This window comes from Silurus meridionalis, chromosome 7 (assembly GCF_014805685.1).
Source record: "Silurus meridionalis isolate SWU-2019-XX chromosome 7, ASM1480568v1, whole genome shotgun sequence".
Classification (NCBI taxonomy): domain Eukaryota; kingdom Metazoa; phylum Chordata; class Actinopteri; order Siluriformes; family Siluridae; genus Silurus; species Silurus meridionalis.
The window spans coordinates 12,229,058-12,256,376 of record NC_060890.1 but is presented as its reverse complement, the minus strand read 5'-3'; the positions used below and the strand labels follow the sequence as shown (position 1 = coordinate 12,256,376).

The following is a 27,319-nucleotide window of genomic DNA, read 5'->3' as shown; positions in this document are numbered from 1 at the left end:
ACACACACACACACACACACACACACACACAAACCAAATGAAGTGCAGCCTGAGTAAAGTAGGGGGAGTTCCTAACCATCTGTAAGTACCTGTGAAAAGCTCCGATATTGATGTTCTGATGCCTCCCAATACAAAACGAAGGAGCAATCAAGATGAAAGTGCTGGACACACCCCACATCAGTTCCTCAGGCCAAATAGAAAGAGATTCTTTCCTGGCTGTTTCTGTGGTTTCCACTGGCACAAAAGATTATTATTATTTGCTGCCATTAATAAACAAGGATAGTGTAAAAAATACTCCACAGCAGCAAAGATTGATAGATTGATTAACAATCGATATTTAAATCTAATCCAATTCTGCTAACAAAGACAAAGTGCAGACGATGTCTGTGATATACAGAGTCATTTCAATTGTAAGAAATATAGCAAAGGAACAGTGAGATTTACTAGTAGAAAATATTCACAGATAACAAATGTGTGCACAGCACAGTGGCCTTTTTTCTCCCCTTGCAAAAAACATGGGGAAAAATGTTTTACAGGTATTTAGTTAAGCTTCATATATTTTTACGTGTTGTTTTTTGAATGGAAGTTGGAATGTAAGATTTCCTGAAATCCAGCAACCTTGGTTAAAGATGTTAGCTCTTCAGTATAAGAGGATTTGAAATAAACCTGCTATATCAAACAATTGTGCATTTAAATCCAGTCAAAATGAGCTGCTTGTCTGTATACTGAATCAGTGTTTGTTGTCAAACCTCAGTTACATTGAAAAATTAAATTTCACTAGATAGAAAAACCTTATTTTGTCCTACCCTATTTATCTCTAGTCATATGTTGCTGCTGAAGTGAATGACAGACACTGAATCAATGGAAATGAATGTTCCTTTAAAGTCTTGACAAAACCTTGGCAAGGACATACAATAACATCCAGATAAATCAGACATTAGCTCATCTAGTCAACACAGAGTACTCCACATGCACTATTTATCATCCACTTTTATCAACAAAAAACAAAATGAAAACTATAAATTCTCAAAGCTGAAAGAACTACTACAAACAAGCATTATCGTGAGCATGTGAGATCCTGAGAGATCCAGGTAGCCAGATGCTTACCTCAGGTGGGGGATGGTTGTGCATGCTTTCTGACTGAAAAACATTTATTAAGGACAGATCATACAACAACAAATGCTGTTGCCATGACATGCCAAACATGTCGATCTATATAAACTCTAAACCACTGCATATGACAACTTCAAGATTAAAGATTGACAATTAAATGTTTAATCAATAGAACATAACGATGGACAAAGTAAAAATCTGATTTACTGAAACTGGTTAGATCCACAAAGTCCCACAGTAGTGTTCTTGAGAAGGAAAGTCAAATTACAGCCTCAACATGGATTGATGGGCTCAAGTCTGCAATGAATTGTAAGAATGGGCCAGAAGATAATGCTGAAATGAATCTCTGCCTCACTGAGAGATCCAGGATGCTTAGAGACAGCCTGTCAGAATCCTCACTCCCTTCTGCCAGCCTGTTCATGTGAGACATGGACAACCAGACTGGCCAAGTTCACTATTCCAGCACAGACAGAGGGAGTCCATCTGAACAGGGCTTTAGGAAAGTGAAGAGTTGAGGTAGCAGAACTGTTTCTGGCTTCATCTCAAAACTTTTTCCCTATACCTCTTTAAATCATAGCAAATCTAAGAGCCTGCAGAAGTATTAAACAATAATAACCTGTCTGTATGTGGCCACACACTAGGTAATAGAAATTAGAGCAAAATGTTTGGGCTAATACATATGTTCTAAAGCAGTAGAAATACAAATACAAATTTAAAAAGAAATGCATATTTTTGTCAGAAAGGCTTGGAGTGCATGTGAAAAACACGAAAGCCGTGCATCAGGGCTACTTTATTATGGGTGAAAGCGAGCGATTACATATGAAGCTCAAACGGCAAACAATGACTAATATAAATGTGCCTATGCATCCTTAATAGGTTCCTGTATAGGGTAGCAGTGCTTAAAAAACTAATAATAATAATAATAATAATAATAATAATAATAATAAAAATAAAAAAGAAATACAAATCGAAATTTGTTTACATTTCATTATATAGAACCAGCTCAATTCACACCAGAAGTCAAAAGCAAGCGCAAAATGTTATGAGAAACAAAGATTTATATATATATATATATATATATATATATATATATATATATATATATATATATATATATAAATAAGAACTCAGGTGACGTTGCTATGAATTTTGTATCTGTCAGAATTCACAGGCAATGCTGACATTAATGGCATTTGTACATCTGAATTTTTTTTTATGTTTAGAGAAGCATAGCACTATGTTCTATGTAGGAGATGCAACCTGAAGGAGATTGGAGACTGTAAGGTGTTGGCAGGGGACAGTGTAGCTAACAGCATCGGACGGTGGCCTGTAGGATGGACTTGGAGGTGAAGAATAAGAGAAGGAGAATGAGGACTGAATAAGATGGTGGAAACTGAAGGAGGAATATTGTAATGTGAGGTTCAGAAAAGAGGTCAGACAGGGGCTCAGAAGATGGAGGGAGTATTTTGAGCAGCTGATGAATGAGGAAAATAAAAGAGAGAGAAGGTTGGATGGTGTGGAGATGGTAAAGCAGAAAGTGGAAAGGATTAGAAAGGAGGAAGTGAGAGTAGTGATTAAGAGGATGAAGAATGGAAAGTCGGTAGGACCAGATGACATACCAGTAGAAGTGTGGAGATGTTTAGGAGAGATGGCAGTGGGGTTTTTTAACAAGATTGTTCAACAGGATTTTTAAAGGTGAGAGGATGCCTGAGGAATGTAGAAGGAATGTGCTTGTACCGATCTTTAAGAATAAGGGAGATGTGCAGGCCTGCAGTAACTACAGGGGAATAAAGTTGATCAGTAAAGTTATGGGAAAGAGTAGTGAAAGCCAGGCTGAGAGAAGAGGTGACCATCTGTGAGCAACAGTATGGTTTCATGCAGAGTAAGGGCACCACAGATGCAATATTTGCTTTGAGAATTTTGATGGAGAAGTATAGAGAAGGTCAGAAGAAGTTGCATCGTGTGTTTGTGGATTTAGAGAAAGCGTACGAAAGGGTGCCAAGAGAGGAGTTGTGGTATTGTATGAGGAAGTCAGGTGTGTCAGAGAAGTATGTGAGGGTGGTGCAGGACATGTATGAGGACAGTGTGACAGCAGTGAAGTGTGCAGTAGGTACGACAGACTGGTTCAAGGCGGAGGTTGGACTGCATCAAGGATTTTTTCAGTGTTTCCTGTTTGCAGTGGTGATGGACAGGTTGACAGACGAGGTCAGACAGGAGTCTTTATGGACTATGATGTTTGCGGATAATATTGTGATTTGTGATATGAGTAGGGAGCAGGTTGAAAAGAGCCTGAAGGGGTGGAGGTACACGCTGGAGAGAAGGGAAATGAAAATCAGTAGGAGTAAGACAGAGTACATGTGTGTGAATGAGAGGGAGGGCAGTGGAGTGGTGCAGTTGCAGGGAGAAGTGATGGTGAAGGTGGATGAGTTTATGTACCTGGAGTCTCCAAAGCAATGGAGAGTGTGTTAGAGAAGTAAAGAAAAGAGTGCAGGCAGGGTGAAGTGGGTGGAGAAGAGTGGCAGGAGTGATTTGTTATATAAGAGTGTCTGCAAGAGTAAAAGGGAAGGTTTATAGGACTGTGGTGAGACCTGTGATGTTGTATGGATTATAGACAGTGGCATTGACTAAAAGACAGGAAGTGGAGCTGGAGGTAGCAGAGCTGAAGATGTTGAGATTTTCATTGGGAGTGACGAGGATGAACAAGATTAGAAACAAGTTTATTAGAGGGACATCGCACGTAGGACGTTAGGGGACAAAGTGAGAGAGGCCCGATTGAGATGTTTTGGACATGTACAGAGGAGGAACATTGGATATATCTGTAGCAGACTGCTGAGGATGGAGCCAACAGGAAGGATGAAAAGAGGAAGACTAAAAAGAAACTTCATGGATGTGGTGAAGAAAGACATGCAGGTAGTTGGTTCCAAAGAGGCAGATGTAGAGGACAGGGGGTATAGAGACGGATGATCGAAAAGAGCAGCCGATAGAAGTAGTAGTAGTAGTTAAGAGAAGCATAGCAGTAGAGAAAAAAAATTGTAAAAATTCTGCATGGCTTTCAAATTAAATTAAAACCGTGTTCAGTAAAAATATTCACTTGACATACTAATTTCGGTTTAAAAACAAGTCGATTTTTTCTTTACAGACATAACTACTCTAATTCAATGTCTTTCTTTAAATGAACATCAACAAGCCACTTTTTAGATGGAGCCGTTTGTACATGCTGCTACTGGTGACCACCACAGAAAACATGACCTGTTGCTAGCCTTTAATTTATACAACCACTGTAGTGGAATCAGTTTTCTATCAAATAACTAGAGTCGTGTTCAAAAACAAACATTAAAATGGCATATATGAAATTTGATATAGCTTTCATATTTATAATATTCATATATAAATGAGAATTAGATGGCTAATATGGTACACAATTTAGCTAAATAACATTAATGCTGGTTAATGCTCAGAATCAATTAATATACCACTATCAGAAAAATATCTTAATTTGGCATTGTCTACAGACTCTTGGAAACAAGCATTTCTTTGTTTGTAATTTGGCAAAACTTTTGAAGACCACAATCCAAAGTACCAAGTAAAATAAATTTTAAAGCAGGTGAAAGGTCATGTAATTGTTAAACAGGCATTAACTAGACAAGACAAAATTAGTAAACATGAAGCCGTCCTTAATCAAACACTACACTAACCAAGACAGACTGCTAATAAACGGCAAGCACTTAACAAGACTTAACACAAACATGCCTGTCAGACTGGGGTTAATTAAAGGAAGTAGTAATTACAAACAGGTGACTATCCTTAGTAATCAGCTGTTTTTGAACAGAGGCCATGTGATGATGTCCCAGACTGAGGATTATGGGAGGTGTAGTACAACAGGAGTTGTAGTCAGTGTGAATATATAAATATATTTCAGCAACCATTTTATTACATCTTCTTAAGGGACAATACTATAGAAATGAAACTTGGATATATTTTAGAGTAGTCAATGTGCAGCTTGAAAAGCAGTATAGATTTACTGTCCTCTGAAAATAACTTAACATACAGCCATTATTGTTAAAATAGCTGGCAACAAAAGTAAGTATACCCCAAGTATACCCCAAGTAAACACAAAACTGTGTCCAAAGTGTCAAAATTTTGTGTGAGCACCATTATTATTAAGCACTGCCTTAATCCTCCTCCTTAAACCCAGTTTCTGAAGGAGATCATCATGTTCTGCTTCAGAATGGCACAGCACATATTGGAAACCATGTTTTTCTTGGTACTTCTCACCAGGGCGTCACCAGACATGCTGGACACCATCTAAGCCAAACAAGTTTATCTTAATCTTATCAGACCACAGGACATGGTTCCAGTAATTCATGCTCTTGGACAGGTTGTCTTCAGCAAACTGTCTGCAGGCTTTCTTGTGAGCCAGCTTCAGAAGAGGCTTCCTTTTGGGATAATGTTCATGCAAACTGATTTCGTGCAGTGTATGGTGTATGGTCTGAGCACTGACTAGCACACCTTCCACTTTTGCAACCTCTAAAGCAATGCTGGCAGCACTCATGCGTCTGTTTTTTTTAAGCCAGTTTCTGCACCTGATGCACAGCACGAGGACTCAACTTCTTTGATCGACCTTTGCGAGGCCTGTCAGAGTGAAACCTGTCTTGGAAAACCCTTGTTACCAATCTTCTTATAGCCTGGATCATCTTTGTGGAGAGCAACAATTTTTTGACTTCTTTGCCATGAGGTGCCATGTTGAACATTTATTTTAACTGTTTTAAAACAAGATACACAAATTTGTATATTCCTGTCAAGCAGACAAAAACATGAACATGATAAATAGAACATGTGGCTTTGCATTGTTACATGATGTACAGCTGTTATCAATACAATAATGGCTGTATGTTGAGTTATTTTCAGAAGACAGTAAATCTATACTGCTTTACATATTGACTACTCTAAAATATATCCATGTTTAATTTCTATAGTAGTCAAGTCTTAGCTTTATACTCTTGCTGTATGGTAAGGAGGTAATTTTTTTTTTAAATGTAAATTTTTTTTTATTTAAATGACTAAAAAATAATTTTGACACATTTGTATTCACTGTATAAGTATTGTCAGTGGCGGGCGGTCAGAGCCAGCAAAGCCTTCTCTGCTTGCCTAAACACTATCAGAAGCACTGACCTACATTTACAACATAGTTCTAATTCTAATATTCTAATATCTGTTCCATGAAATTGTAGTTTTTTATTCCCAACAGTTTATTATCTTCATTTCGTAGTGTTTCACTTGGCTGCACTGCTTCCAGTATGTGTATGTGAATGTCAATTTTTTTGTCCAATCAGATTTCAGCCTCTATGTGCCGCCATGTCAATCTAATCTGTCCAGGGCCTTCAAAGTCTGTTCTGCTGGCTCTTTTACCTTAGTTTGTTTCTTTATCCAATCAGATTTCATATCCCCCTCACAGGGCCAGCTAGCTGGCCCAGAATAGCATCAGCATTTTTTCCGTCCTCTGATTGGTTGGTCAGAGAGAAACTGTTACAGCCAAGTTCGACTGGCAAAACACGTGTGTAGCGCTGCACAGATTAATACATTTGATCTAGACTTTTTTATGCCTACGGAAGAAGAGAAATTGATTTGGTCTCGGACATAGAAATACATTTTGAAGAAAAGCTAGACATCGTGAGAAGGTCGGCCAAACCCGAAGCTAGCTAGCTTGTCTCAGCCAGGGAAAGGGTTTGTTCTCCACTCCCAGACTAGTGAATACGAGCGGTACCACTGGCTTAGAGCCTGTAAGGAGCGGTGCAAATTATGAGTAAGCATCTCTGGTGAGTTGGTTGTATTTTATTAAATGTTTAGGTTTTTGTCATGTCATTAGGCAAATATTGATTCTGAACTGCTCCAGATGGTGTAGGTGCACAGTTGCGGTTGAGCTTATTGCTTTAGTAAAATGGTATTCGCCTCTCTCTTTGTAAAGCCACGCCATTGTTATATTGGATTTTTGTATAGTATTGATGGTTCCCTTTCAGGAACGAGACGCAGCATCTCGTTCCCTCAGGGAACTAGAGTTACATACGTAACCTAGAGACGTTTCTATAATTGCGACATGATAGTGGTGGTATTAAGAGGTGGATTAAGTCGGGTAAGTCCTCGCTGAAGGCCTAGGTAGCAAATGCACAGCCCGCCACTAAGTATTGTTAAATATCACTATATTTTTATCCAGTGTGAATCCTGGGCAAAGATTTGCTCAGCATTAAGCTTTGAAGATTTCATATCCAAACACCCTGTAACAGCTTTTATATACTTTTATGATGCCCCTGATTTAAAGTTCTCAATTAAATGGCTTTCTTTTATTATTTGATTATGGAGGTTAATGTTTTTCCTTCTGAAACTTGAAGTTAAAATAGCCTCATGTTACAGTGCTTGACTGACTTACAACACAGCCAGTGGCAATCATGATGTGCACACCCCCCAAACCCGACAGTAACATAGCAAGCCTTAATAGTGTATAAATGCAGAATTTTGTGTTCAGCTTTAAAGATTGAATTGCTGCTGTCACATAACCATGAGCATTTTTCCTTTTTGAAATGAATTAACACCAGCTATGTTTTTCTTAATTTTTTTAAAATAAAGGCAAGAGTGGAAAAGTGATTTTAAAAAAGCATAAAAAAAGCACCACCACCCTTGCCTTGCTTTTTAATAGTTTTTTTTTTTTTTTAAGTTTAATACAGTATATGTTTACATACTTGAAACCAGCCAATTTTGCAATGGTTTAATCTTTGTTTATGGAAGGACAGAACCATTTGTGGGGTGACAATAGGAATCTTGCCTAGAGTGCCAAAAAGTCTAGAAAGGTTCCTGGTGCCAGTTATAAGGCACAGGCACAAAACACTTTCAAACACCAAGTTTGAATTCAGGGGCACTTTAAAAAGACTTGCTAAACATCTTTCATTGATACTATTATTCAAGATCCCCTAACAAAATGAAAATGAAAAAAAAAAGATAAAACGATAACAAAATCTATTTTATTTGGTCATGCAAGGCTGTGTTGATACTAAGTAACCATCTGGAGTGCTATTAATCAGCATTGATAAACTGATTTAGCCAACATGGCAGGAGCCTGTATTTCCTGTGTGGTTTAGTAAAACATGCCAGCAGCCTGTCACTGCCTGTCTCACTTTGGCTGATTTCTCTCGGGATCATGCTTTCACGTGCTCCATATGCTTGTGTAATTTTCATCTCAACAAATAATCCTGTGCATCTCTCTACAATGCACATAATTAGCACAAATTTGCTCTTTCTCAGCAAAAAACTGGCAGAAAAGACAACAAGCTTTCCATGTGCGAATGGATGAAGAATGAAAACCAACACAAAAGGGTAAATAAGGAAATACTAAACAGAAATGCATCAAACTACATAAACAGACAACTGAAAAAGAAAAAAGAAACAGAAAAGTGCCAGAAAGCTAGCAGAAAGTTGTTGAAACTCACCCAGCCAGCACAATGAAGAAGTCAAGCCGATTCCAGGTATCGCCAAGGTAACACTTTTTACCAAAGATGCCTAGTGCTACCATCTTAATCACCATCTCCACAGCAAAAAATGCAAAAATGAAGTCGTCGAAATCCTAGAAAAAAAAAAGAAACGCATCCTAAATAATTACCAATTATATGAACATATAAATAAGTAAATCAATAAATCATTATTTTCCACTACAATATTCAGCTGACTAAAGATGAGTTTTTTTTGTTTGTGTGTGTCATCTATAGATGGTTCAGCTTATTTAAGAATCCAAACTATGTGGGATCTCTCCATAGTTCTGGAGGCCCTGTCCAAGCCTCCCTTTTAACCTTTGCATGAGGTGCCCTTAAGATTTCTTGCAGTCAAGTCTACTGGCCATCTCATCTCTAAAAAGATTTGGGGAATTTCAGGCCCTTTCTGTGGCCCCCCTCTTGTCTAGAGTTTACCCAAGGCATGGTCAGTGACTTTCTCCACCACAGGCCGGGGTATGTTTCCTCTGTTGCCCCATGACCAGTTGTGCTCCAGGGATTCTATCCCCCTCCTTTTCGAGCCTCCGACCAGGAGAAGTTTAATCAGGTGTGTCCAGTGCTCACATACGTCCACAGGACTGCCCTGAGGAGGAAGTCAGACCAGCTGTTCGTCTGCTACGGTCTGTATAAGAGGGGTCTTCCTGCGGACAAGCAGACCCTTAGCAGGTGGATTGTGGATGCTATCTTCTCCTCTTATGAGCCCTCTGGTCTCCCCGCTCCTTTAGTGGTCAGAGCTGACTCGACCCGAATTGTCTAAGGCCTCTAAGGCCTTTTTCATCTACGGTTTCTCTCCAGGCCATCTGCAATGCTGCGAGCTGGTCCACCACTCTGACCTTCGTCAGGTCTTACAGCCTTGACCTTATCGCCACTTCTGGCCACTCAGTCTTTTGACCAAGCTGTGCCCATCCACACCAGACAGGGATTTGTTAGTTCTGATGTGCAGGAGAATGGAACACTATATTACATAGATTAATACATAAAGTCCTCTTACACCAGTACAATTTTATTACTGATACTTGAGCACATTCAAACTTTTGTGCTTTAAAAAAATGTAAATGTTAAAGGAATGTACTTTTTACTGGAGTAATATTAAAGCAGTGTATTTTTTTTTTATTATTATTATTTTTACTTAAGTATTAGTATAAATAATGTACTGTGTATAATTATTTGTGTGCTTATTGTGAATAAGATGTGTGTATTATTTAAAAAAGAATTTATTTGGCTTAGTTTGCTGAGGATTGTCAACTGAATTGTGTTGCCTAAAGACACATCTTAGACATAACTCTGAATGAGACCGCACAACAAAAACAATGTTTAATGTGCACAGAGATGACGCCTGTATGTCATAAAAAGATTTGAAGGGACAGGTCAGGGGAGGAGCAGGTTCACAGTTCACAACTATTTCCCCTTCACTTGTATGAGTCTTTGTATTATTAAACTGTACTTGCCTGGCCAGCTAAGAAAGCCTGACAATTTTCTCATTGGTTAATTTTGGAATCACACGAGGATCCTCGCACATTGTATTGTGCGCCATATAATGATGAGAGATGAAGTTGGCGTGTTATTTTGACATTTGGCAATGTTCATGCGCTTATTTTCATCAATTAATTTTTTTTCTTACTGATTACTGATTAGTGAGTCAGCAAATTTGAGCGAATACACATGTGCAGAACATATGGAACGAGTATGTGCCAATTATTCTTCTATTTAACAAATTATTCAACATATTATCCACCTTGTTCGTTAAAATAGAAAATTATACTCTGATTTGCCTTAACTTTTTTCTTAAAGTCTCACTAAAGTGTTCACATGAAGGTGGATTTGGGTGGAGTAATGGATTATTAGGGAGCATGGAAAGTAGCGTGTGGAAAAAGAAATGACTCATATTTATTTCTCATGCACAATAAAAGAACACAATAAAGCAGGAATAAACACAATGCAGTTCAGATAAGAGCAGCAGCAACAATACAGTGGAAATGTTGAAAGAGCGTTTTTATAAAAGTGAATTAAAAAATGGGAGTTTTATTTTCAAACTGGCTTTGATAGCAAAAAGAAAGGGGGAAACTGTGTCATAATTAGTAACTGTTGTTGCACAGGAAATTCACCTGGGATTTCAGTGCTAGCTCGAGCATTAGTGATGAGTCTTAAATAAGGAAATCCCTCCAACTTAGATGCCTTTACAATGCAGGGAATGTTCATTAAGCTGCAGTGGGTATGTGTGCTCTGAAGCGCCACATTATTTTCATGCCAAGCTCTAAGATTTCAGCCACATTTCTGATTTCCCTTACAGTGAACTACTGCTCTTTTCATTCACCATTGACTGCAACACACAGTAAAAATGTAAATCATGACAGTTGCCAGTTCATCCTTTAAAATGCAGGATTAAGCTGGTCTTGTGAGCACTACTGTGGTCAAATGGCTGCCCACTTGATGTTGAATAAATGTAAATGTATGCTTAACCATATAATTTGACCCAACCACTGTAAAGCAGGGGAAAAAACTGCCTCTTGCCCATGAACCACAATGAACTGTCAGTGCTTATCATCGTGCTATATCCCAAAGCTCCCATCTAGAATAATATGACATAACTCATTTTTGTCAATCCTGTCAGCTTTTGACTGGTGAACTATTCGTTGTCATTTTAAATGTGAATATAAAATACTAAACATCAAATGCTTTTTTTTGAGGAATAAAAACATGTCAAGCGGCTTCTTCTTAAAAGACACAGTTTTCTAAGAAGAACGCGGTTCTCTCAGTCTTGCATTGCTTAAGGCTTATAAAGCATGGTGCGTGCACGTGTGTGTGTGTGTGTGTGTGTGTGTGTGTGTGTGTGTGTGTGTGTGTGTGTGTGGCCTCTCCATGGTTCAGCAGCTCTCTAAAGAAAAACAGCATAGACAGGGGAAACCCCACAACAGAACAGTCCTAGACTGTCCACATAGCCTGCCAGCACTATTTAATGCTTTCGTATTTACAGATGCAGCCTTTCTTTATTTGCTTCTCTTTGCAACACCCACTAGCAATTCACCGTATTAAAAACCCTTTTCTGTCCCTTAGCTCATCCAACCTATTCTACCTGCTAATCCTTATTTACTTCATTGGTGAATCATATATAGGTTTTTGCTGTGCTGGAAGAGAAGTTTTTTCTTTTTCTAATGCAACTGATGCCTTGCTTCTCATTCACATCCAAACCCACTTCCTCACCACATACACATGCACACGCTGCTATGAAAATGCGTCTTCCACATCCCGAGTTCCTCTATTATTACTAACCTGGATGCTAAAAGCAAGGGCCTAAATCCAGAAATTATGTGGTGGTAGAACACAAAAATATGCGTATTGGGTATCATTGCTTATAAAATTACTGAAATGATCATGAAATATTGGATTAGTTCGCTCAGATGGCCGATTCAATATCTGTATGAAGATCAGAAAATGTGAAAAACAGATCAAGTCAGGAAGAGGTTAAATAGATTTACAGCCACATGCACATTCATGGAGCATTTGAGTGCATATGGATTCGTTCTTGTGGACGAGGGGGAAAAAAAACAAACACGTTTTACTAATTTCATGCAAACACACAAAAATGAAGAAACATATGGTCACCACCTCGCCGCTGATCTTTTTCTACTGACAATGTCTTTCATCCCATGTTTGTACTGAGTTGGTATGCAGATTGCATTATTACTGCGTACATAGAAGGGTAACTTACATTGCATGAGAGTAAATTCTAACCCTACTGATTCACTGTTGATGTGTGGAGTCTTATACAATGTATTTTGTATTTCTGAGGCTCTTTTCTGTTCTTGTTCCTGTTCCTAGTCAACCTGGAATTTTGATTGACGTGTTATTTGTTTATGATTGGATTACCCCTTAAAACATACTGTCTGACTGTTGACCAATGCCTTGAATTTTGATCATATTTGCCCACTCCCCACTTTTGCACTTGCACCTTGCCCATATATTGGACATGTTACAACTAATATATGAAATAATAAACACTCTTCTGGACTCTAAAAGCAATAATCTATAAGACAGCTGTGTGCATATTCCACCTGGAAAAAACAAGAAGCAAGAGGTTATTTGCTTCATTGCCCATGAGGCAAGGGATGATCAAACTTCAGGCATATATCCTGCTCAGACCCTGCATGCCCGACTTTCATGGAGAGTAATAATATGATTTCAAACAGCTGTTGTTCATACAGCAAAAAATCAAAAATCAAAAAACAGCAAGAAAGAAAAAGTTTAATATACATTAAAAGCTATGTCTATCTTCCCTTGATAGTGTTGATGGATGGTTGCTGTTTTGATGGATGATCATACCTTCTCTCTGATATTTTTTCCTCAAAACATATGAAATTTCACTGAGCTCTCTGTCTAAAAGAGTGTGTTTCTCTTTTTCAGTTTTTGATCTCCTGCTTAAACACATTTCACAAACATATTCAGTGGAATGTGTTATGTGCTCGATCAAAGCTGCTCGCATTCATTCACCCATACTGAAAAAGGAAAACTCTTTTACATGTAAACAGATGGATTCCTCTGGTATTTGGAGCAGCATTAGTTCTGTATTTAGACTATTAGGTGTACAGGAAAGAGGGTTTGTCAGCAGAGAGAAAGTGTGTGTGTGTGAGAGAGAAAGGAACAGAAAAAAATGCACAAGGATGTGTTATTGTGCAGGCAAAGAAATGAGGGGAAGATGGGCGTCCTGCATGCTTGCTGACTTTATTATATCATTATATCTCATTGGTTTCCATTATCCCACAAACGCATTCCTTTGCATCTCGGGCAGAGGTTAATCCGAATCACATTGGCCTGGGAGACCCTGTATATCTTCCTAACAAAGACAGGAAGTAAGTGGCTGCTTTTCTGAATTGTCTGGCCATCTTGTTTTTGTCTCATGAATGTCTTAGCTCCATATGACAAGGAGAACATGCGAATGGTTCTGGTAGTGGCCATATAGAACAAAGAGCTACAGACTGTTACGTGTGGATTAAGATCTTATATGAGGGCTTTGTTTTTTATTCAATTCAAGATTGAATCCAAAACCTAAAAGTGTCCAAAACTTGCTACAGCCACATGCTCATCACTCTCCAATAAAAAATAAATCTGTGTTTGTACAACCCATTATTTTTACACTTTAGCTATTATACTGTCCCTCAACCATTGTGTTACAGCCAGTATTTCTGTGTGTTGCAATACTCACCTCCAGGATCTTGCAGCGTTCTGAGTCACAGTCACTGTCCTCACATGGGTGGAACATGCCTAATGTCACACAGTTCAGCAGGATCACTAGCATACTGGCCCGTTCAAACCACGTAGAAAATAACAGTTAAGGAACAACATTTAGAGCAATGTAACAACACACAATAAATACACATCATGGCTTCCTGACTTCTCAGAATGCCAGGATGAGACAGGGGTCTTAACCAATAGATGGTTAAAAACAATCATACCAAAAAGACAGAGGTTTTTATTCACCTGGGTGTAAAGAGTATATTTTATATATTGGTATATACATAAGTTATTTTAGATATTGTATAAAAAATATAGTTTAGTAATTAATGATTTAGTCATCATTAATGTTTACCCAGAACCTATCTATCACTCTATCACACAACAGGCACCAGTGAGAAACATGAGACCAAACATGTGCTATCAATATCAGTTTTAATGTGAGTTGGCTTGTTGGAAGTATTGAATATTTTTTTTGTGTCTAGCCAAGTAGCTGGCTAGGAACGCTGACTAATGGTGTTGATTATGCAATACAATATTTAGCCTAACATTTGCCAGTTTGTTAACTACTTTGGCTACTAGTCCAAAAACCTTGGAAAGATAAAAGGATTGTGTATGCTGACTAAATGTAACCAGACATGTTTTTAGCCAGCCTCCATCATTATAAATGTCACCAACATTGCTTCTTACCGTCAAAGTCAATTTTTCCAGCATGAAAAAATCCAGCAAGCACATTATAAGAGATCATATATAATGTCATTATTTACTGATCTGGAAAAGATTGCAAAACCATTTTAAGACTTTCAGACTCCCCCAGACCACAGTGAGAGCGATCATCTCCAAATGGAGAACATTTGGTGTATTGATGCATCGAATCTTCCCAGAAGTTGTCAGGCTTCCAAAATTTCTCCAAAACAAAGCCAGAAATCACAGAGGAAGTTAAAAAAAACCCTCAGACTTATACTTCCTGAGAGCAATGATACTGTGATTTCCATCAGAATGTGGTACAGTGTGGTAACAAATCTATGATCATACATTCAGAGACCTACATCTATAGTTAATGTGCAGAGACACAGAGTTGTCCAGGGTACAGATTAATAATATCTAGTGAAATATTATATTAGTGACTCTACAGTCGGTAAGACAAAGCGAGGACATGCATTACATAAAAGAGTAGCAAAAATTCTTTTGGGATGTGGATGTATGTGGATTATTCCCCACTAAATTGCAATAAAGTTTGACAAATCAGTCAAAAACTTTGTGTCAAATATTCAAAGAAATCCACACTAGGACAATTCGAGCATCTGGGTGGCTTTGAAGATGTGTTCATTCCTCTTCAGTTACAAAATCTTGAAATGTGAATTGAAAACAAACTAAACAATCAAAAGAAAACAATAAATTGTACTCTCAGATCGTAACTATTTTTAGATATAAGATATCGGACAAAATATTTATCACTGAAACTTGGGCATACAGACAAATAAGTCTCTAAACACAAAATCATATCAAATGTTTAATGTTAAATGAAACAAACAAAAATTAAATATCTTATTCTCCAAACCTAACTTGTAGACCTACAATAAACAGTGCGGAAAGAAAACTGCGATAAAGCAGAATATCAAAACTTTAACCTAAATTAAGTATGTAAAATCTAAAACAAAAAAATGACCAACACCTTGTTGATATCATTATTTCTAAGAGTGATGGATTATTCAATGAAAATAGCCTGGGGATTGAATAACAATAAACACAGTACTAGATTTATTCTAAAGATAGAGTTAAAAAAAGCGTGATAAATGCAACAGAGCATCAAAAGGGAACACATACTTTTTCACAGCACATCATAAAGATTTAAAATAACAACAAAAACACGTATAATCAAATTGAGACAGCAGCCAAAAACAGATTGCTCTGTCAAGATTGCAGCAGGGTCACTCTGGTTAAATGGGTTAGAAGAAAATAATGATTCCTTAAGTCATTATTTAAATCATTATTTCTCTCAATTTTCTTGTGGTAGATGAACAATGGGGACAATTGGTAATTGATCACTTGGTAGGCAAGTGTCACTGGAACACAGCAGCCTATTGCCCAGCCAGGGGTCGTACACACATTTACATCTAAATTAAATATATGAATGCTAATATCCTGGCAGGGTGCATCTAAAAACTGTGGCACCAGGCAAGGATCATCTCATTTTTCTCAATTACTGACAATCAAAGCACAATTAAAACAGCAAAGTTGACAAACCAAAAGATACAACAAGAAACTTTTAAAAGGAACATTTCTGGCACAGACAACAGTGCTTTAGAACAAAGCTATGGGCTATGTTGTATTATGGGTACATTAACTGACAAAGGAAACTTGCTCCAAAAGTCTGAAAAACACCATCCACACTACAATAAATGTCATATACACCTTTATTGACAGGGTGCAAAATATTCCCACTGAGGGCATACAAGAAACATGTACTAGGGGGTCCCTCAGTCCTGGTCAGTATTTCCTGGACAGCCAGGTCACAGTTCTCAACATGTACTTTTCTCTGGGGGACCAAACCCACAGGCAAAACCTGTCTGATATCTACTGCAGGAGGAAGCTGCCAAACTGGGATTCCCATTACTAGTGAGGAAAACATTAGAAACCAAGGCCTGGTTGGAAATTTTGGGGCTAGAGGTAGGACTTTGTAGACTAACTGAATAGAATTTTGTGCAAGATCCATTAGAAATGGTAAGGTCTGAGCCAAAACACAAGTGAGTATCCTGTCTGGCAAGGAAATGAGGGTATACAAAGAGAGTATTCTTATACTCGTTACATTTACGAAAATGGAAAGGGGGTTATATGACAACAAAAAGTCTCAGAATGCATGAGAAGTGCACAAAAATTTATCTAGGGAATATTTACTACCCCTAGTGGTTAAAAAAGAGGATGTAAAATAACTAATGTTTACAGAACAAAGCTAGTGAATATTTCTAAGAATGAATGTGATTCCTTGGGTTTCATGCTACACAAGGGCAAGCTTTTGAAGTTTTTGAAAGCCTTTAATTTTTTTCAGAACTGAAATAGAGGATGACGTTAAATGTAAGCCTTCCTGATGCAAGTTTTATTCTCATTGGAAAAAAAAAAAAGATAATGTCAGAATGTTACAGTAACCCAAATTGAACACTTTTGCTTGTGCAGAGCAGGTGAAGCTGTAATGTATTCTTCATGAATAATGTAACAAGACAGAGTGCTTCTCACTCCAGAAGTCAGAGGAGGAACTAATTACAACCTGCTAACTGCTGATGGGCCTCACTGATCCTGACACTATATTGCAGTTTCAGCGAGATGAGTGTTAGTGGAGCCTGATAACGGCATAGATTTAGAGGCTATAATTCAGCATGGGCTCAAGTGTCTTTAAAAGCAAGGCAAAAACAATTAAATAAATAAATAAATCATTATTTGAACAGTGTGCAGCACTAATCACAAACTAAAGTACCTTAATAACTGTCAACAGCAATTGAGTCTGTATGATGCATACCATTCCACTGAACATAAACCATGCATCAAAAAGTTCAGATATACCAGAGAAGTCTGTATGCCTGTTTACACAATATATTTTATTTGCATATTTTTTATAGTATGAAATGACTTTCGTAAAAATTTACCTAGTGTATAAATCCCAAAGCAGAAAAAATAGCTTAGACATTGTTTAAAGGGTAATATTTCCTGAAATATACTGTACCATCAAAAGTACACACACACACACACACACACACACACACACACACACACACACACACACACACACACACAAAAACACTGTGTGTGTGTCAGGAGGTTGACTGAATCCACACCTCCTTCAAGCACATCCCAACAATGGCTCCCTCACATGGCTGCCCTTCACTGCTCCTCCATCACTAACAGAGTGTAGGTGGAATTTGATCACAGACGACAGCAGCCTCAAAACCTCATCAGCACCCCACGCTGTATAACCAAATTCTCTTCCTTTTTTCCCTTTCTCTAACAAGGCTAAAATAGCACAAGGATCAGCACGCCTGTGACTACTGAAATCTGAGACAGCCTCTTCACTTTGCAATATAGGGCTGTCAGAACAAATTTCACTCTTCAAATTCTACCGAATGTTCATATTTAAATATTTGAAGTCATAAAATCCACATTTGAATGTCTAAGAGCTCAAATTATGCCTTCAATCACCTAATGTAAGTCAAGTCCTAAACTGGTTCCTCTTGGATAAATTACACTTGTTTATATAATGACGATATAGTTACTGGGATTTCAGCCTGTAACTGGAGAGCAGAAGCTCATCCTACAAAGATACATACTTTTGAGTCGAGCCTAAGAAATCACAATATTAGTGCCACTGTGCTCTTGGAAATTACTAGTGGGGTGCAGTGCTTGGCCTGAACAATGGCAATCTCTTCATTTGGTTGCTCTTTAATTGAAGGCCTTGGCAATTTAAGTGTTTTGCCTGAGGTGCCAGTTCCCATATGCAGATTGTCACACTTCCTGTCATGGCCACAGAGCCAGACCCTCATCATGTAGCCCAGCAGGCCTGTGCCACACAGCCTGGCCTTTGAACAAGCAAGCCTGACCCAGCTGAGTCTCCATCAGTCCTCCACTGCTGCCACATAATTGAAACAACAATGGCACAATAATTAGCTGTGGATTTTACAGTGTAGATTTCACAACCATTAGTGAGTATTTATATGAAACTGTTAAAATGATGAATGTTTTAATGTAGAAATAGAGATATTTATCACATTTAGAGACTTAGACTAAAGCACATGTACATGACAGCAAGTCTTAATAATGCAATGCAGAGACTTGACTCTAAATAGCTCAATACTTGAAACACATCTGCCAAGATTTTAGACAGTTGTCTGCACCATCTCCATGGTGGTTGAGATGGATAAACAGAAGAAAAGGCTCACACTAGTCAATATTTAATGATTTTGCTCACTCCCGGTCTGCTTACCCTGACATATTCTCACATTTCCTCTTTAAAAGACTGTCTATCAATCAAGAAGTGAAAAACCTTAAAGCTTTAAAACTGGCATAGCAAACTTTTCTTAACACCATGTCATAGGATGACATTATTCTCCCTTAGACTTTGTAAAAACACTTAAATGCACAGACAGATAAAAAAAAGCTTCTGTGTGGTGTTTTTTCTTCTGTTATAGTTTTAGGTGCACTTGCTCCCATAGAGCAAATCACCACTGCAAATCCATACAAAGTTATTCTGACCAATCAGAAAACATGCATTTCCTGATAGGAGGCTACAACAATGAGGGCTTTTGGTCAGTTCCACTTTCATCATCCAAGCGCCAATTAAGTGAATATCTTTAAATGAATAGTGTTTATCCCTTTAGTGGAGTAGAATCTGTGCCAAAGCACATTAAAGCTTTTCTGGCTGCTTATGGTGGCCCAACACCAAGACATTTTATGTTGTTTTTTTATTTAATTTGTCACGCATCTGTAACTCATAGGAATGAAACAGAAAGAAGTCTAGCTGTTGTTGAAGTTTTTCACATCCATGTGGCAATGGCAGCAACAAAGTGTATGGCTTTGAAATAGTGTGTTAAATAGACACAGTGCAAGAATGTGCATAAGAAGAAATAATGTTTCTGTTTTCAGGCCTGCTATTCATCCTATGACTTCAGGGGTGTAAAATGATGAAAACTTTTTTTTTTCTTTTCTTAGACCATGTCCTGCTGTTAACTTCAGCTATCCCAATACAAGGATTCTGACTTTTATGTTAATACAAATGTATTGTGAATTTCATTACCAAAATGCCTTTTTTTTATATAAATGCAAAGCTTTTTATACATTAACGTTATTTGAAACTGCACCATAATGGGATCTCCCTGGGCTGCTGTGAACAGTCCTGACAATCCTGACAATCCTGGAATAGTAATCATGTCAGTCATCTCTGTATCATCGCTGTCAGGTCGGAAGTGGCAGAAAATTTGTATGCTGTGTTAACTACTTCAAACATCATTACTTTAGGCACAAAAGAAGTCTGACAACACAGTGAAAGACAGAAAGCTGCTAGTCAATAAATGAGAAAGAGTGAGAGACCATGGAAGTGTAAATAAACTAAATCGGACTGGTGGACTCTAATGTTATATCGTAAGAGAAAAGGGATTCATGCATGAAGAGGATTGTAATTTAACTGAAACTAGTAAATAGTAAGCTGAAATATTCTCATTGTGGAATCTGCAGTAGGCAGGAATAGCATGTGTAACAATCTTTGCATGAGATGCAGAAATTGTTGAGTGCTAATACAGTTATCTCGCCCTCGGTTATCTCGACAACCCTATTAAGTATTAAGAAGGGGGCGTGGCAGGTGGATTCCTGACAGATAAACATGTACTGTATGTATTTTTATAGCATGCCTTCATCAAACAAATCGTGGCACGATTTAATATATTGCCGCCATTTTGATTTTCGTTTATCTCGATCATCGGTTACCTCGATGCTTTTTGGCGACCCCCTAGGACATCGACATAACCGAGTTCCACTGTATTATTAAATGGTAATGGAATACTTAATTGATAAATCAGCTACGTCTAAGGTGAGTACTGCCACCTAGTGTAAAGAAAACCTGAGCGACTCCCAAATATGTGCATTTCAATCAGTCAGTCAGTGAGGGCGAAAGTCTCTCTTAAGTTGAACTGTTAGGTGGTTTGGCAAAAAGCAGAATAACAATTTCAACATGGATTCAAATGTAAGAACATGGAGACAATATATGATTTAAAGCTATAGGGGAATGACACAAATTAGCCTTAAGGCATTAAAGGCAATTTATATCCAATGTATGTTACATTGGCGAGCCAATATGGACAAGATGACCATTTTCTACATAGAAGTTAAAAGCGAGGGACTCAAAAAATTCATTCGAATTTTTAAGTGCTATGGTGTGCTTTTGACAAAACCTTAGTGGAAAAAACTCTCATTCAAAAGGCCTATTTAGGTTAACCTGTATGAAAGAGAGCTGTTCTGACCTGGGTCACATCTCTGTGCTGTAGCAATGGAAGGAGTTTTGTGGTGAGAGTCTGTAAAGCAGCTCTCTGCTGTACACCAGGGAGCTGTGCTCTCACAGCCACTAGAAAAGGCTAATGCATTATACTTACCCAGTGGGAAAGCCCAGGCTCCTTTCAAACCTATGACTCAACTCTGCAACTGAAGCTTCAAAACTGAAAAGCATTTTTTTCTATGCACAGGCAGATGTAGGCAAAAAACAAGTTTTATGTAACACAGTGTGACCAAGTAACTTTTGATTCATTGTTTCTTTCAAATTTTCTTTGCCTGTGATCATCGCCACAACCTGACTGTATTACACCGGTCTGCTTTGAATATTGCAATAATAGATACACATATTTCTACATGTGATACCTGTGTTTAAACATGAAAGGTCTGCTTTTAACAATGTCTTAATAAAAGAAATGCAATTAGTAAAGCTAAATGATAGCACTAAGCTGTAAGATGAGAAATTCCTCTCTATAGGAATTGGTTAAAAAGTACAGAAAATCATTGTCTTCACTTAGATACTAAGCATACCATGTACTACTAGTATTACAGGTACACATTAACTGGCAACTGTCTGGTTAGCAACTCTCAGGTTCCTCTACAGAAATTTCACCAATTTTGGTAAAAACTGGGTTGGCAACAGATCATGCTTAAACAAAGGCATGCTTCTAGCCTTTAATGCAAACATTTGAGAATTATGGTGTTCTATCTTATGAATCTTGACTCTATTCTCACTTTGAGAATTATTTGGGTGATTTGGATTGAGAACATGATTTTGAATGATGGCTGTGGAGATTTGTTAATTTAACCACAAGAGCATTAGTGAGATCAGGCAATGATGTTCCACAAGGAGGCCTGGGGTGCAGATGGCATGCCAATTACTCCCAAAAGGTTTGTCCAAACCTTGTCTTAATGGATGCTGTCTATCTTGTCTTGTTGGAACAGGTTTATAGTAAATAAAAATTAGGTCTCTGCAGAATTCAATGATGTTCCAGACTATTAGGTGTTTTCAACTTTGTGGCAATAGTCTGTGGAAGAACCATATATGTGTGTTAAGTCCATAGCGACATACAGTAGTGTTGCACTTAAGTAATGCTACATTTTACAGTTAAACATAAAACCTGGGTAGGTGATGTCAGTTTTGATGGGATTAAACGTCTTAATATGTATTACAAATGAGAATATTTCATTATTTCAAGTCATCAAACCAGGTCTTATAATGTTAAGCTATCCAAAGCTAAATATATTTTCAGATTTCCATTCACATACATAGAAAGCTAAATGGGAGGAACATGTTAAACTGCACATGAATCTACATCGTGACACTTTTACCCTCATGAAGAACGCAGAGATCTATGAATATGCATGAATATGCAAATTGGAAATGCCCCCATGTCTTCCTGCCATCCTAACCCCACTCCTCGCCCCCACAAGCTTGGGTACACTCTACTATTATCTACAATATTAAAAAAAGAGAATAATGACTCATAGTCTGAAGAGAAAAATATGATTCCCAAAATCAGGATACTAAATTCTGCAGTGTCCTGAGGGAGTGTACCATAGTTAACATTGTTAGCACACAACTAGCTGGCTAGTTAAACAGACTGGCATTTCTTGTTTTGCCTCTTAATATTCTTAGTGATTTACATAATATTAGCCCTCTTTTGTACATATTCCCTAACATAGAAGTTGAAAATTAAGATTCAGGTTCATACAAGTCACATAGCTAAAAGTTTTTGCTACAATATGATTTGCTCATTATATATGTTTGGGTGAGATTTGTGAGATATGTATTCTGTACTATAAGGTCCTAAAAATTTCTGTTTGAGAAAATGTCTAAATAATTTATCTACAAACACTCAAGGAGTTCCCAACCTTTTTAAATGAACATCGGGTAAAAAGCTCCACACGAATTGCATTTCAAAATGAAACACCTCTTCAAAATATGAAGGCAAATCTATGGCAAATAAAAAGATCTCTAAGATTGGCATTGTGTTCATACCAAGTTCAATCAGTAGCAATCTGCGCTGGTTGTACCATTCAGATGGCTGTCATCTGAATATAGTAATTGAGATATTATTTTTGCTGAACTGCAAGTCTTTCTCCATGAAAGCTCCATGTTGCCTAGCAACAGCCATTTTAGAGCGCACAGGAGCAGAGGTGTTTCCTGGCTCGAGCAAGTCCAGTGCAAGAGTTTTCCTTTACTGAGCATCGCTGTATGCAATACAACCACGAAATGTGTGCAAATTGTAGAACCTGTGCCAGTTCTAAAAGTAGAAAGTGTGTCTTTTGCTTTGAATGGATTTTAAATACTGTTAGCAAACCTTGCATCTGGCACATTTCTACCTCCTTTCAAATATGAATATGTTGGTAAAACCATTTAGTATACAGCTTTGATCACATCAATTATAATTTAAATAAGAGGATCAAATTCATCCCTCACTTCTTTCCATTACACTCCTGATATTATATCTGCATATATCAATTTCTGGCAGAGTGCTAAATATGAAGGTATACATTTTATCATATGGCCACATTATAACACATGTACTAAGGTATCAATAAAAAACACTGTCCTTAAATGCAGGTGGATGCATTTATGTAATTTTAGTTATACAAGATGACTGTGTGCATGCCTGCAATAATTGTGAGAGAATTCTGCCTGTGTGGAACATTGCCATGCTTTATTAATACCATGCAGCTTGAAATCCTTTCCCTGACCAAACTTGTACAAGAATAAGATGCTGCCCTCTAGCTTGAAATCATACTCTTTCCATTGCTAATCTGAATCTCAGTGGAGGCAGCTGTTTTGGTAAAAGGAATGGTAATAAAAAGCAGAATAGAGGTATGTGAACGCAGTGGATGATATTTCCAACTACTTCCCTGCAGCTGACAGCACTTCTGTCATCTCCCGTAGATCTGCCCATGCTCCCGGATGCTTGAAATGCAAAACTATCTAACTCTCTATTTTTTTCGAAGGTATAAAGCAAACTTACCCATTTAAAATTCAGATATATTTCCAGGATCTATCTTATAATTCTGTTAAATTGTACTCTGACATTATAAAACAGAAAACTGTCTACCTTTCCCCTAATTTTCTCTCCAGTTTTTTTTTTTTTACATGCTTATGATCAGTGTTGGGCAGTAACGCGTTACTAGTAACGCGCTACTTTTGACAGTAACTAATACTGTAACACGTTACTTTTAAAAATAAAGTAACTTCGTTACCGTTACCGTATGGTGCGTTACCCGTTACTTTTTTAAATGAATTAATTTCGGCTGAAGTGTAGACTACAGCCTAACCTGCTTACAGCAGCGTCGCATTGTAGGATTGGTGGATGAACCACTGTAAACACAAAGAAGACGCATTGTAGGATTGGTGGATGAACCTCTGTAAACACGAAGAAGATGCACTGTGGGCGTGTCTCCGTTTATTCAGGTCTGTGCAGCAGTAATGGCAAGTCGAGGCGAGAGCAAAACGAGTTTCTCAAAGTGGAAATATGCTCATTATTTCACTTTAGTTGAGCATAAAGGCAAAAACTTTTAAGTCAAATGTAAGCTGTGTCTTTCTGGTTTGAAGCTCGTATCTACTGCGATAAACAGCAACTCCAATCTGTCGAAGCTTCTCCAGGACCTCCTTGCCTGAGGAGCTAGTAGCTAGAAGCTAACCCGGTGTTCTACATTGTTGATAGTTTTCATACTTCAGCTGTGAAAGGAACATTTTTAAGAGCTCAACACAACAGCAGAAGCTAAAAAGTTACTTTTAACAGTAACGCGTAACTTTTTGGTGTAAGTAATCAACAAAGTAACGGAGTTACTTTTTGAATGAAGTAACGAGTAACTGTAACTAGTTACTATTTTTTAGTAACGAGCACAACACTGCTCATGATATTGTGCTATTGTCTCTGGGGGGTGTTTTCGAAACGTTGTCATGGATGTGAAGGGAGAAAGTGTGAGTCAGACAAGTTGGCACAGCCTGGTTTAGGACTACATGCTGCAGGGAGGAGAATTAGAGTCACAATCATCAGCAATTCCTGTCAGCACAACTATTACAATGCACTAAAACCCCACTTCAATTACACTCAAATAACTGCTACAATTAGAGGAACCACACTTTCAACCACACAAACCCTCTCTCTGTACCACAGAGCTTAAACTACAGATCGGTCAAATCAACATGGGGTGTAGAACCACTTTCCAAAATATTTGTTGAACAATGTAAACATAATGCAACAATACATGGATTAATTCATATTTTATCTACCACAGCCAGCTGAATTAATCTCAGTCTTTCATGATATTGTCATTGTGTACTTTGGATTCATATCAGCCACAAATGTTTCTGTAGAGAATCAGGTAGATACTAGTACAAGTACATTAGTACCAGTATTCATCAAATGCACTTTTAAAAACCTAAACTCAACATCAAACTTGAAAAGCAAAGTAACATGAAGCCAACAAATCATAAATATGGATTTTTCACTAATGCATAAAAACAGGAGTTTGACTAAAAATCCCAACCACTCCAATAAAACCTCCATAATGCAAATACTGGCAAAAATGTCCACAAATGTGCACTTTGCACCAATTAAGTAATTTTGGTTGATTTTAGGTGAGCTTTTAAAATATAATATTTTTTCCAAATCATACTTTATACCAGATTGCACAGGCATATATATATATATATATATATATATATATATATATATATATATATATATATATATATATATATATATATATATATATACAGGTACTATATAACTATAACTATAACTATATATATATATATATATATATATATATATATATATATATATATATATATATGAATATGATCCTGTGCACAAAGCAAGTTCCATGAAGATATATTCTAAATGGGCTGGAGTGGAAGATATTATATAGCCTGCTATAGAGCTCATGCACTAGTACCATATTTTACTAATAGCCTTGTGGTGGAATGAGCACAATTTTTCAAAATCTAGTTGAACATCTTCCAGAAGATTGGAGATTATTATAAAGAAAATGGAGACAATGTCTGGAATAGGATTTTCAAAAAGCACATACAAACCTTTTTTTATGTGCTTTAGTTACGCAGTTTATTAGACTGCGTTGGTGTTTCATTATGAAAAAAAAGCTTGAGCAACCTCCTCCCTTCCTTATTTAGATAAACTTTGCTTTTTTTACTTGTAAATGCAACCTCAAAACCCTTCATAATCATCCATTCCACAGACCCTGTTCTACAAATTTACCCATCAGCTACAGTTTTAAAACCTTTACAATAATTATACAAGTAAGTACAATGAAGAAAGGTCCAATGGTGGTCTAGTGGTTAGGATGCAACGCTCTCACTGCTGCGGCCTGGGTTCGATCCCCGGTCAGTGAACCAACCCCAGCCACACTTAGTGCCGCTCCCAAGCCCAGATAAACGGGGAGGGTTGCGTTAGGAAGGGCATCCAGCGTAAAAACGTGCCAAATCAAACATGCGGATGATCCGCTGTGGCGACCCCTGATTGGAGAAGCCGAAAGAAAGTTTTAAGTACAATGAAGAAAATAACGTAATTCCTTGTAAAAAAAACCAAATATTTCACTTTGCTGTGAGTATAAACTCGCCATCTACATTAAACAGCACAAACATGTATACAGAGCTCTAAATAAAAAAAAATGAGTTGCCACTCATGCCACTGTGTTCTGGTAAAAATAGATGCTAAAATATGTGCTAAAATGTAGTAAACATACCTACCACCCTGTCAGTACATTACAAAAACTAGTCATAACAACAAAGCTAATATTTGTAATTGCTAATATTTCCTCTAGACTCTCCCACTGACTAAAACACAAATGAATCTATGAGTATCGTATTTTTCGGACTATAAGCCGCTACTTTTTTCCCACGTTTTGAACCCCGCGGCTTAAACAACGAAGCGGCTTATTTATGAATTTTTCCTGAATTTTTCCCGGTTTCATAAACTTCAAGCCAAAAAACTGAACCCCATAATATTAGACCAATGAAATTTCCGAACAGAAACAAAAAAATGCACCTCACCTGTGTTCTGAGCTGCGGGAGAAAAAAAGTTTTTTTTAAACGCACAACGATGCCAAAAGAAAAACTCACAAAAGAAATAGTTGTGAAAGGAAGGAGGAAGACAGTGAACAATGAATTTCTTGGTAGGCTACTGTTAGATGTAGATACAAGCCGTTGTAACGCTTTGAGTCTGGGTTAAGGGAGAGCTCACTAACTCCAGTTGCAACAGAAATCATATAAGCACAGACAGGTTTCCAAAACTTGTGCTTTTTTATTTTTCTTGGCAACAGCGTTACAGGTTAGTCAAAGAAACTTAGAACTGAGCATCAGAAAATTATAAGGACATATTCCTCGGTCTTGCACACATGCAGTAATAGCGGAAAAATGCGGC

General features: G+C 37.5%; 1 protein-coding gene across 12 annotated transcripts in view; it reads right to left on the bottom strand.

Annotated features, from left to right (window-relative positions):
• Positions 1-27,319, bottom strand: part of cacna1g (calcium channel, voltage-dependent, T type, alpha 1G subunit) — a 193,223-nt gene that overhangs the window by 92,414 nt on the left and 73,490 nt on the right. For all 12 annotated transcript variants that reach the window (XM_046853393.1, XM_046853394.1, XM_046853382.1 and 9 more), the window contains exons 3-4: positions 13,849-13,960; positions 8,592-8,725 (exon numbers count right to left, since the gene is read on the bottom strand). In XM_046853393.1, coding sequence (XP_046709349.1) covers positions 8,592-8,725; positions 13,849-13,960 — 246 coding nt within the window. The remainder of the gene's footprint in view (positions 1-8,591; positions 8,726-13,848; positions 13,961-27,319) is intronic.